The 11,945-nt window shown below is 38.6% G+C and overlaps 1 protein-coding gene across 10 annotated transcripts in view; it reads right to left on the minus strand.

Annotated features, from left to right (window-relative positions):
* THOC2 (THO complex subunit 2) overlaps positions 1 to 11,945 on the minus strand; it is a 122,229-nt gene that overhangs the window by 73,945 nt on the left and 36,339 nt on the right. For all 10 annotated transcript variants that reach the window (XR_008616360.1, XM_024128170.2, XM_024128169.2 and 7 more), the window contains exons 5-7: positions 9,315 to 9,385; positions 8,331 to 8,452; positions 7,661 to 7,794 (exon numbers count right to left, since the gene is read on the minus strand). Coding sequence is in view for 9 of the 10 variants with exons in the window: in XM_024128170.2 (XP_023983938.1) it covers positions 7,661 to 7,794; positions 8,331 to 8,452; positions 9,315 to 9,385 (327 nt within the window). In the remaining variant the exon portion in view is untranslated. The remainder of the gene's footprint in view (positions 1 to 7,660; positions 7,795 to 8,330; positions 8,453 to 9,314; positions 9,386 to 11,945) is intronic.

Here is an 11,945-nt window from a genome sequence, read left to right on the forward strand (position 1 = left end):
CCTCTCAATATAATGTATGCTTATGACCCAGAGTGAGCATATCAATTGGCTGTTCCCTCAGTTTTTATCAGTTCCCTCATGCCTTGTGCATCAAGCTGAATGGAATTCTAGTATTTTTAATTACGTATTTTTCATTAGGCATAGCCCTTAAATGCAAGCTAACCACTTCATCTGGGGCAAGCAAATAAACACTGATTTCTTCTAACGCTGGAGGAAAAAGAACGACTGTGTTAACTTAGGGAGAGATGTTAGGTCTAAACACTATACTTTATGGATGACTCAGAGGATTTTTCAAAGAAAATTCTTATATATCCTATTAATGATTTCCAGAGTTACTTCCATTATCTCCACACTTAAGTATATTAAATGCTATAAAACTAATGTCTAATTTGCAATATCTTAGCAATCACTTAGAAAACCAAACTCTCCAAATACAAGAAGTATTTCTTTCCTCTTTTTATGAAACGCAAAGTTAAGAATACATTTTCTTCCATTTCTCTCATACTGAGGAAAGAAAGGACCAACACAGTGATCATCTCTTACTGAAAAGAGCTCCAGACTTTCACAAATTCTCCAAAGAGATGTTTATCTAAAGTTCTGGGAAGAAAACTTCTAAATATTTTTGCCTGTCCTTGCACCCCCAAAAAGTATGGCTTATGAATGTACAAGTGACTCCAAAATAGCAACTGGAATTTTTAAATGCTGCTGGTGGAAATATAAAATGTAAAACAGTACAACTGCTTTGTAAAATTGGCAGTTTCCTTAAAAGTTAAACTTAACACCTACCATATGACCCAGCCATTTCATTCCTAGGTATTTACCTCAAGAGAAAAAATGTCTATGTCCATACAAAGACTTGTACACAAATATTCACAGCAGCTTTATTTATAATAGGATACTCTGAAATATCCATCAACATGTGAATGGATAAACAAACTGTAGTACAATTGTAGAATATACAGTGGAATACTACTCAACAATAACAAGGAAAGAACTACTAATACAAGCAACAACATGGATGAATTACAAAATAATTATGCTGAATGAAATAAGCCAGACCAAAAAAAAAAAAAAACAACCCACTATATGATTCCATTTATAAAAGAATTATAGAAAATGCAAACTAATCTATAGTTTAGAAAGCAGATCACTGATTACCTGGGGAGGAGAAAAGAGGAAGTACTGGGGGGAATGAAATACAAATGGGCAAGAGGAAACTTGGTGGGGGAGTGACAGAAATGTGCATTATCTAGATTGTGGTGATGTTTTCACAGGTGTATACATGTGTTAAAACTCAAACTGTACACTTCAAACATGCACATTTTATTGTATATCAATTATGCCTAGATAAAGCTGGAAAAAAAAAGCCACTGACAACAGATTATGGAAGTAGGATCTAGCAAATTCTCCAACCTTATAACTGCTCCTAGATTTACTAAATATAAAAGTTAAATCAACTAAATAAAAATGAATAATGCTCTACTCTGTCAGAGAGGACAAAAGATACATTGAATATACTTTTGAAAAAATGGCTGGCTTATAGTTACCCATTATGCTACATCCACAAAACTTGTGAATAAGGACTAGAACAGCAACATGTTACATGGAAGTGTGTTTCATTCACATTGCTTTAAAGTTTATATTTTCCAAGTGCTACAATATGAACCATTGACATTATGTTTTGTTTAAACAGTATTATTCCATGAAGGCTATTTTAACAGTGATCTGTAGAGTCAACTAACTACCCATTTCTTTCTAGAGGCAATTTAAGGTAGTAACCTACACAAAAAGGATGCAACTTTTATTTATAATAGATAACAACCTTTGTATCTTTCACAAAAGAAAAACTGGCTTGGGAATTTTCTATTATATGTCTCAGGTGCCATAAGTTAGTCCAATCAGTTGGAATGACCTATGCTACATAACATGAAAAAAGTAGCCAAACCAAGGACTTAGAAAACCATTTTTAAAACCTTAGAGATTTGCTAAATAACAATTAAGCTATTGCACATACAAGATTTTAGCAACAATAAGTAAGCTTGAAATGTCCAAAATATTTTTTTTCTAATGGCAGCTGTGGTAGAACAGATACTCTTGTGCTCAAACATCTTAAAAAAGGCTTTTATCCAGCCCAAGCATCAACAGTCATGTGATCTTGAGATAGATCATAAGCCTAGCTCCCTACCTCTACCACCAGCTACATTAAGGAATATACACACACACATGCCTTTTAAGGAACAAACAGGGAACCATATCGGAAGCGGAAACATTTTTAAATGGTGGACTTGTAATGGCCATGAATTCATTCCTTCATTTAAATAAACATTAAATAACTACCCACTATGTGCCAGGTGCTTGTGATACAGAGATTAATAAAGTGCCTTCCCTACCCTTGAGGAGAGTTCACACCTTTTGGATGATACATCTTTGAAAAAATGCATTGAAAAGTAACTGAAGGCTCCCCAAAGATGGACAAGATGGCCAGTATATTAGAGCAAGTAACTGCAACTAGAGGCCAAAAATATGATAAAAGTGACAATGGTTCTTTTAGGAATAGGTCAAATTGAGATTCTTAACAGAAACAAAAAGGCCAAGGTAATATTGTAAACATGACTGGAAGAGAGGTCCAGCCTGTACATTTCAGACAAGAAAACAGAATGATAGCGTCAACCATCATGTTCCTGACAGAATAAACCTTACAAGACAAAGAAAAACCATGTTTTGAACAAAAGGACATGATCTGGCTCTGGCATGTAGAATTACTTTAGAAACAGGCTATACCATGGTCTCAATGTTTTTTGTACCCCCAAAATTCATATGTTGAAATTCTAATGCCCAATGTGATGGTATTAGGAGGTGGGGCCTTTGGAAGGTGAATAGGTCATAAGAGCACAGTCTCATGAATTAGATTAATGCCCTTTAAAAAGAGAGCTCCGTTGCCCCTTCTACCATGTGAGGATACAACAAGTTAGCAGTCTGCAACCCGGAAGAGGGCCCTCATGAGAACCCAACCATTCTGGCACCCTGATCTTGGACTTCCAGCCCCCAAAACTGTGAGAAGTACGTTTCTGTTGTTTGTAAGCCCCCCAGTCTGCGGTATTTTGTTACAGAAGCCTGAATGGACTAAAACAGGCTAATAACTTATGCTAGACTATTTCTAAGAAATAGTATTTGCAAAAAACTGCACATCTCAAGGCAAGAACCAGAGAGCCAAGATGCAGAGAAATGCACCCAACAAAATAAAAGTATAATTGTAAAAACAACTATGCTTGAGAACACCAATTGCTGTCTTCTTTTTCATAGTAGAGATAAACTTCTTCGTAATTAGTACATAGTAAAGAAACTCCAATAAAGCAAAACCTTAGGGAAAGGAAGCAGTCAACTGGTTTCCCTTTCCAAGGGATAGGAGACAGTTGGCAAAAAGATAAGAAGCTTCAAGGCTTAATGGCTCTTATATCCATCCATACTGATCCAAAGACAAAATACTAAGTACACTCAAGATAATGTAGTCAAAGCGATTAAATGTCCCATAATCTACCAAAGAATAAAATCATTTGACTTGGGATTTTATTTTGTTTTTAATGTTTCTCTGGTCACTTAACAAGCAACCAAGAGGACTTGTGAGACTGAAGGAGGAGCTACTCCCACCCCACCCTTCCCCATCTCCAGCCAAATCTACAATCTTGGACACCAGGCGACAAATGAAGGTCCTGAGGTTTGGTGAAGAGGGCTCTGATTCTGGGAGAGAAGGAAAGGATCAGAGAGCCAAGGTCAAAAAGATCCTGGACCACTAAACCCAAAACCAGGAAGAACCATTTTCAGTCTCCAAAACCAAACTCGGAACTTCCCTGATGGTCCAGTGGATAAGACTCCACGGTCCCAATGCAGGGGGCCCGGGTTCGATCCCTGGTCAGGGAACTAGATCCCACATGCCGCAACTAAGAGCCCGCATGCTGTAACTAAAGATCCCACACACAACAACAAAGATCCTGCACGTGGCAACGATCCCACGTGTCGCAACTAAGACCCAGCACAGCCAGCTAAATAAATAAACAAACAAACAAACAAACAAACTCAAGTAAGCTAGCTCCATGACTAATTTTTAACCAGAACTTCTGATTTAGAGCAGCGATCAGCATACCATGGCCTATGGGTCAAATCCATTCGATGTTTGTAAATAAAGTTGTGCTGGAACACAGACACACTCATTTATTTACATGTTGTTCATGGCTGCTCTCACACCACAATGGCAAAAGTAAGTAGCTGCAACAAAAACCATATGACCCACAAAGGAAAAAACTATTTACTATCTCATCCTTTACAGAAAAGGTTTGCTGACCACTAATTTAGAAGAAAGAAAAGAATACCTAGCTATTACTTTTTTGAAGGGCATTCAGAAGAGTAGAGTGCTTATAGTTTAGTTCGGCAATCAAAGGAGTCCATCTTTGGGAATTCCCTGGCGGTCCAGTGGTTAGGACTCTGCGCCTTCACTGCCGAGGGCCCAGGTTCAATCCCTGGTCAGGGAACTAAGATCCCACAAGCCACGTGGCACGGCCAAAGAGTCTATCTCTGATATCCTTTCCTCTAATTTCTAAAAGATGCCTTTTGCCATCTTGATGCAGGGATCATTTGTGAGGCATCTATGATATGGCAGCTCAAGGGACTAATAATCACTATCCATTCCTATTTTTTCAAGCTTACTGTCAGACAAACACCAGGCAGACTCATAATGGTTCCTATTCCTTGCTTTCTTGCAGTGAATAGCCCAAGGCTATCTGATAGGATATATTGTTTATTATATTTAGGACATAAACATTCTGATGTGCCAGAATCTTTTAGGGAGCAAATGACTACCTTTTAACTATAGAATGATAAATAAGGACTTCTCCTGATCAGACCAAGTACCCTGAAATATAAGTGTATCTAAAATGCATGCCTCGGGACTTCCCTGATGGCACAGTGGTTAAGAATCCTCCTGCCAATACAGGGAACATGGGTTCGAGTCCTGGTCCAGGAAGATCCCACATGCCGCGGAGCAACTAAGCCCATGCGCCACAACTACTGAGCCTGAGCTCTAGAGGGCCCACAAGCCACAACTACTGAGCCCATGTGCCACAACTACTGAAGCCTGCAAGCCTAGAGCCCTTGCTCCACAACAAGAGAAGCCACCGCAATGAGAAGCCCGTGCACCGCAACAAAGAGTAGCCCCTGCTCGACACAACTAGAGAAAGCCCGCGTGCAGCAACGAAGACCCAACGCAGCCAAATAAATAAATAAATTTATTTTTTTTAAAAAATGCATGCCTCCCAAACCAGATATCAGTTCTGCCAATGGCTGGTGAAGGAGATCAGACCTGAGATAGCTTTGTATAAGGTATTATCTGTCTAGGTTGCTCCTAAAGAGAAAGCAATGGGAATAAACAAGAGGAAACTCATCCAAAGATGCCATGAAAAGCAGGATGCTATGTTAGTGAACTGCTCTGAACAGATGAGACAAGGCTTACCTGAAGTCTGCACTGAGGGGGAATCCGATAAATTCTAACTCTTAAAGAGTGAGTACTCACTGGAATTGAAGTCTTAACCTCAACTTTAATGTCAATGAAAAATTCCTTTCTCAGACAATGGGGGAGGAGGGAATCAGCTAGCCAAAGAGAAACAAACACTAAGCCAGGGAGATGAACTTTCTCAAATCCTCCATGTCAGGGAAAAGAGGCTAAGAATCACTATAAATTCTACTAGAAAGGGGGAAACATTCACTCATTTTTCAATGAGTATTTATCCAGCACCTACGTACCAGGCACTGAGGTTAGAGGTACTAAACAAAACAGACAAAAACCCTTGTCCTCATGGAGCTTACTTACATTCCAGTGGGGGTGTGGCATAAAATACGGTGCACATTATATGGTGTTAAGTGCTCAGAAGAAAGACAGTGAACCACAGGGAGTGTCGGGGTGGGGGGTGGCCATATAAGGCTACACTGCGGAGGTGGCATTTGAGTGTTTCTGGGCTAGCATGCTTTGCAATACACCTGACGGACTAGAACAGAGGTTTAGCCCAAGAAATCAAATTGTTTATACTCATGGAATATCCACGTGAGTTATGAGCTTGCAGTTGTGACTGTCACACTGTTCTTCAGAGACAGTAACATAACCTGTTCTCTATGGGGACAAAGTTCAAGAAAAGAAAGCACACAGCATACATTTTTTCCCAGTTAGATAAAAGCACACTTACAAGAAAATCCCTCTTTGAAATGTTCCCAAAATAACAAAGGACTAAAAAAGTATAAACTCACAAGGACAAAAAAATAGAAGAAACAAGGACAGACAAGAGATGTCAACAAATAAGCAGATAAAGTAAAAAAAAAAAAAAAAAAAGTGAGGACCTTATACAGCAGAGAATTTTTCTGTGGGGAATACCATCTTAAGAGAGTACATGGCAGGACATAAGGAAAGACAAACTTATAGCAAGGCAGTACTGACAAACATCTCAAACTAGATCAAAATTATGCAGGAAAAATGTAGAGCCTACCCTGAAAAGAACAGAAAGAAAACCCTACAGGAGGATTTTTTTTTAATGGGTCACTGCTACACAGGTAAGCAAGAGCCCTGCAGCCTTATGGGGCTGCCAGTCTTGGTGTTAATTTGACAATGGAAGAAAGTAGCAAAGAGACTAAATCAGCTGCCAGAACCAGACTTACTTCAAAGAAAAGGGTAAATTTAAACTAAAAGCTCCTTACCTCTATACCTGTTGGCCACCAAAAGCTTAAGCTAAAAACAAAAATTACTGTAGTAAATCTGGTTTTATCTGGGTCCCCACTGGAGAAAGGGGACAAGGATTGGGACACCTCCTCTCTCTTTCTCATCCATAAATTTCAAAAACAGAGAAAGAACTGAGAATTGAGCATAAGCATCCTCTAAAATATAACCAGTGAAGCAGGAAATATGACTTTTCCAACAGGTCTCAAAACTTAAGACATCTAGGTGTTACAAAATCTTCCCTGAGATAGCATAACACCTAACAAATAGCAAAAATTCTTTCCATTCTTGAAAAATCAGGAGTACCCTATTTTTCTATCATTCATTCCTCCTTTCTATAGAAGCCAACTATTTCCTCCAAACGCTCCATGCAAATAAAAAGAACAATGCTAAAGAAATTCTATTTAAAAGGTAGGGAAAGTAACACTTTCCTATTTGTTACACTTTTACAACATCTGCACTTACTTTAACAGACTGTTGTAAAGATAAAATAAAATGTGTATCAAAGTTGCTCGGTATTTTTAAAATCAAGTTCAAAAGAACTAAACATCTCCACATTTCAAGAGTTCACCGAAGATTTTATTAAAGTTTCACATTTGCTTACTTATTTTCTGCCCTCCATAAAATTATTGGAAAATACTTAAAAATTAAAGATAGAAATACTAGAGAGCAGAAACTCATACAAACACAAAGGTAAGAGTAACAAAAAGATTTCTTATAAATATCATCCCCAATTTTTTTATTACTGATAATAATCTTAACAGTACAAGCTAGACACTTCTCCCGTTTCTTAATTTAAAAACAAAAATCTATAGGAAATGCACTAGTTTTGTCTTTATGGATATTCTTCAACAGTTAAAAAAATTTATCTTAGTAACACATAGTATATATAGATATACGTCTTACCTATTAAAGATTTGATATTTTCTAAGATTAAATCACTAGTAATATTTCCAGATAAATCTTGCCCCAATTCAGCAATCAGCTTGGCATAACCTTCATTTTCTTCTCTTAACAAATTAAATTTTTGCTGCTTATAACTGAAATTAAACATCATAAAGGAGATAAAATTAATTTCAATTAACAAGCTTGCATAAGAGTATTGTATTCTCATTGAATTTTCTTACTCTCTTATACAAAACAATCATAAGAACAGTTGTTGAAAGTTTACCTCTTTGTCTATCTTTTAGGAAAGAAAATAACAGTGATTCTTAAGGGACACCCCAATGTTAATTACACAAGGAAAGGATATCTCTAATAACATAACACTATTTCCATCACTGACAAGAATATACCTTAAAGCCACAGTTGTAAATTATTTTATTGGTAGTAATAAAAGCATTGAATATTATTTTAACTTCTAACACGGAAAAAAATTAACATTGGTTTCACACAGGTAAAGTTCACTGCTGACTCAATAACCCTAGGCTACTCTTAAAAGGAAAAAACACAAGACACATGCTAACAGCAACAACACAAATCTTCAAAACGCCTTTAGAAACTTCTAATATTCAACATGAGGACTAAAAAACATGCTCAGGTACTTGATCTGCAACATAAAAATACATGTACTTACAAGAGTTTTGTCTTGATTTTAACTGACTTTTGATTGAATTGCTGTGATTGTTTGATAAGTCCTAACGATTCCAATGTTTCTGGATCCAAGCGTTCCTTTAGAACTGTGTCTGAAACTAAATACTGTATTAAAAAATATTAAAGGCCATTTACTCCTCAGCATTCCAACTATGCATTCACAATCTTAAAGCATATTCAAAATTATTTTCCCAAATAAGAATATTAAAATCACCTTATATATATACATCAACAACTTTATAAAAAGGCTTGGAACTTCAATCTAACAAAAATGACTCTCCAAGTACTGAAACATGCAGCTTTTAAAAAATTCACTAAAAATTATATGCCATGCTGTACACAACCTACAAATGACAAGAACTACAGGTGTAATTCTGATTAAAATTGAGTCTGTCAACTGAATTTTCTTTAAGATAATGCAGCATTTCAGCCTTCTTTGGTTTCTACTGTTTAAGTCAAATTCTATTGTCTGTCCTTGCAGCAAAGACAAGGACATTCTTCCAGGTCTGAGTAATGGCATTTCGCCTTGGTTTTAAATTTATGAACATAAAATGGTTTGCTAGACAATGATTATGATGAGCTCTAGAATTAATTATTTTTAAACTACCTCCATTCTTTTTCTCCTTGCCTAATAGTTTATGAAAAATTGTTCCGTTTAAAAGCTGTCCATATCATTTCTACTCACTTGATACATGCTTACCTTTTTCTTAGTTAGGAACTTACTAGGTCAGGAATATCACCAAAGGTTTTCTATGCATAGATAGTTTAAGTGATATGGTAGCATGCCTATTTCATAGAAAAAAATTAGCATGTCTAATTTTACAAAGCATTCCATTTCAAAACCCAAATCTCACCTTATAATGAATAGTCAACTGAATGTCAATATCCTCCTCCATTAACATGATTATCTGTGATTACAATCATTCCACATAAAATTTAGAAATGCAAAGTGTTTTTTTAAACTTACCAAACATGCTAATACCAATTGTGTAAAATAGTCTCTCTTGCTTTTTTCTTCTAAACAATTTGTCTCAATATCTATAATGATGAAGAAAAAGAAAGATGAAAGTTTGACTTTTTCCAGACTCCAGAACTATAATAAGATACCAGTTTTCTTTAAAACTAGCTAAATTTAAAATGCCTCATTCTGAATTTGGGGAAGAAATTTAAACTGTGGTAAGCATAAGCAGTCCTTTATGTGCATATGAATACTAAAAGATTTATAAATACTTATAATTTCTCCTGATACTGAAAAACTGACCTTGTGACCAACGGCATATCCATAAAATGGTAAGTTGATTATGGAGCTATGTGCTAAGGCACTGCAAGCAACAAAGCTTCCAAAAAAATACTGTTTTCAAAAAAGGAAACATTTGGGAATTCCCCGGCGGTCCAGTGGTTAGGACTTGGCCCTTTCACTGCCAAGGGCCAGGGTTCAATCCCTAGTTGGGGAACTAAGATCCCACAAGCCACACAGCACAGCCAAAAAAAAAAGGGAAACGTTAAAGCAAAGTTTAAACAACCACATGTCAGAGATGCTAAGGTAAAAAACTGAACTGGGTGACAACAAAGATCTCTTCTAATACTAAAGATCCTATTACTCATGAAGATCAAACCCTTGACTTTGGCCACCTTGGTACCATGTTCTAACCAAGCTACTTAGTCACCAACTCTATGAAAACTGTATTAAAAGATATTTTTAACATCCTATTTTGAATTACAATTCTAGTCAGCAAACAAAACTTCACTCAAGATTTTCATTTTCCTCCTACTGAAATATTTTTTTAAAAAACTGAGACCACCTTGAGTTTCAGTACATTATTCAAAAAATCTGTCAAACAATTTTCTGATCTAAAGTATAGAGGAGGGAGACTGCGGGTGGCAGAGGGGGAAGCTTCAGAGCCACGGAGGAGAGCGCAGTAACAGGGGTGCGGAGGGCAAAGCGGAGAGATTCTCGCACAGAGGATGGGTGCCAACCAGCACTCACCAGCCCGAGGGGCTTGTCTGCTCACCCGCCGGGAAGGGCAGAGGCTGGGAGCTGAGGCTCGGGCTTCAGTCGGAAGCCGGAAGAGGACTGGGGTTGGGGGCGTGAACCCAGCCTGAAGGGGGCTAGTGCGCCATGGCTAGCCGGGAGGGAGTCCGGGAGAAGTCTGGAGCTGGCGAAGAGACAAGAGACCTTTTCTTCCCTCTTTGCTTCCTGGGGCGCGAGGAGAGGGGATTAACCGCGCCGCTTAAAGGAGCTCCAGAGACAGGCGCCGACCTGCCGAAGAGACAAGACACTTTTTCTTGCCTCTTTGTTTCCTGGTGCGCGAGGAGAGGGAATTAAGCGCGCCACTTAAAGGAGCTCCAGAAACGGGAGCGAGCTGCGGCTATCAGCACGGACACCAGAGACGGGCATGAGACGCTAAGGCTGCTGCTGCCACCACCACGAAGCCTGTGTGCAAAAGCACAGGTCACTCTCCACACCTCTACTCCCAGGAGCCTGTATAGCCCGCCACTGCCAGGGTCCCGTGATCCAGGGACAACTTCCCCGGGAAAACGCACGGCGGCCTCAGGCTGGTGCAACATCACACCAGCCTCTGCTGCGGCAGGCTCGCCCCACATCCGTACCCCTCCCTCCTCCCCCCCGCCTGAGTGAGCCAGAGCCACCGAATCAGCTGCTCCTTTAACCCCGTCCTATGAGAGCGAAGAGCAGACGCCCTCGGGCGACCTACGCGCAGAGGCGGGGCCAAGTCCAAAGATGAACCCCAGGAGCTGTGCGAACAAAGAGGAGAGGGGGAGGTCTCTCCCAGCAGGCTGAGAAGCAGTGGATTAAAGCTCCACAATCAACTTGAAGTGCCCTGCATCTGTGGAATACCTGAATAGACAGCGAATCATCCCAAGTTGAGCAGGTGGACTTCGGGAGCAAGATATAACATTTTTTTCCCCTTTTTCTCTTTTTGTGAGTGTGTATGTGTGTGCTTCTGTGTGAGATTTTGTCTGTATAGCTTTGCTTTCACCATTTGTCCTAGGGTTCTGACCGTCCTGTTTGTTTTTTTTACTTTTTAAAATTTTCCATCTTAATAATTATTTTTATTCCAATAACTTTATTTTCTCCTACTTTATTTTATCCTCCAGGCACTAGTCCCCTCAACCAGGAAACCTACTCAACCCACTGAACCAACCTTAGCCACTGGGGATAGACACCAAAAACAATGGGATCTACGAGCGTGCAGCCTGCGAAAAGGAGACCCCAAACACAGTAAGATAAGCAAAATGAAAAGACAGAAAAACACACAGCAGATGAAAGAGCAAGGTTAAAAACCCACCAGACCTAACAAATGAAGAGGAAATAGGCAATCTAACTGAAAAAGAATTCAGAATAATGATAGTAAAGATGATCCAAAATCTTGGAAATAGAATAGAGAAAATGCAAGAAACATTTAAAAAGGACCTAGAAGAACTAAAGAGGAAGCAAGCAACGATGAACAACACAATAAATGAAATTTAAAATACTCTAGATGGGATCAATAGTAGAATAACTGAGGCAAAAGAACGGATAAGTGACCTGGAAGATAAAATAGTGGAAATAACTACTGCAGAGCAGAATAAAGAAAAA

The sequence above is a fragment of the Physeter macrocephalus genome, chromosome 21, assembly GCF_002837175.3.
Source record: "Physeter macrocephalus isolate SW-GA chromosome 21, ASM283717v5, whole genome shotgun sequence".
Taxonomy (NCBI): Eukaryota; Metazoa; Chordata; class Mammalia; order Artiodactyla; family Physeteridae; genus Physeter; species Physeter macrocephalus.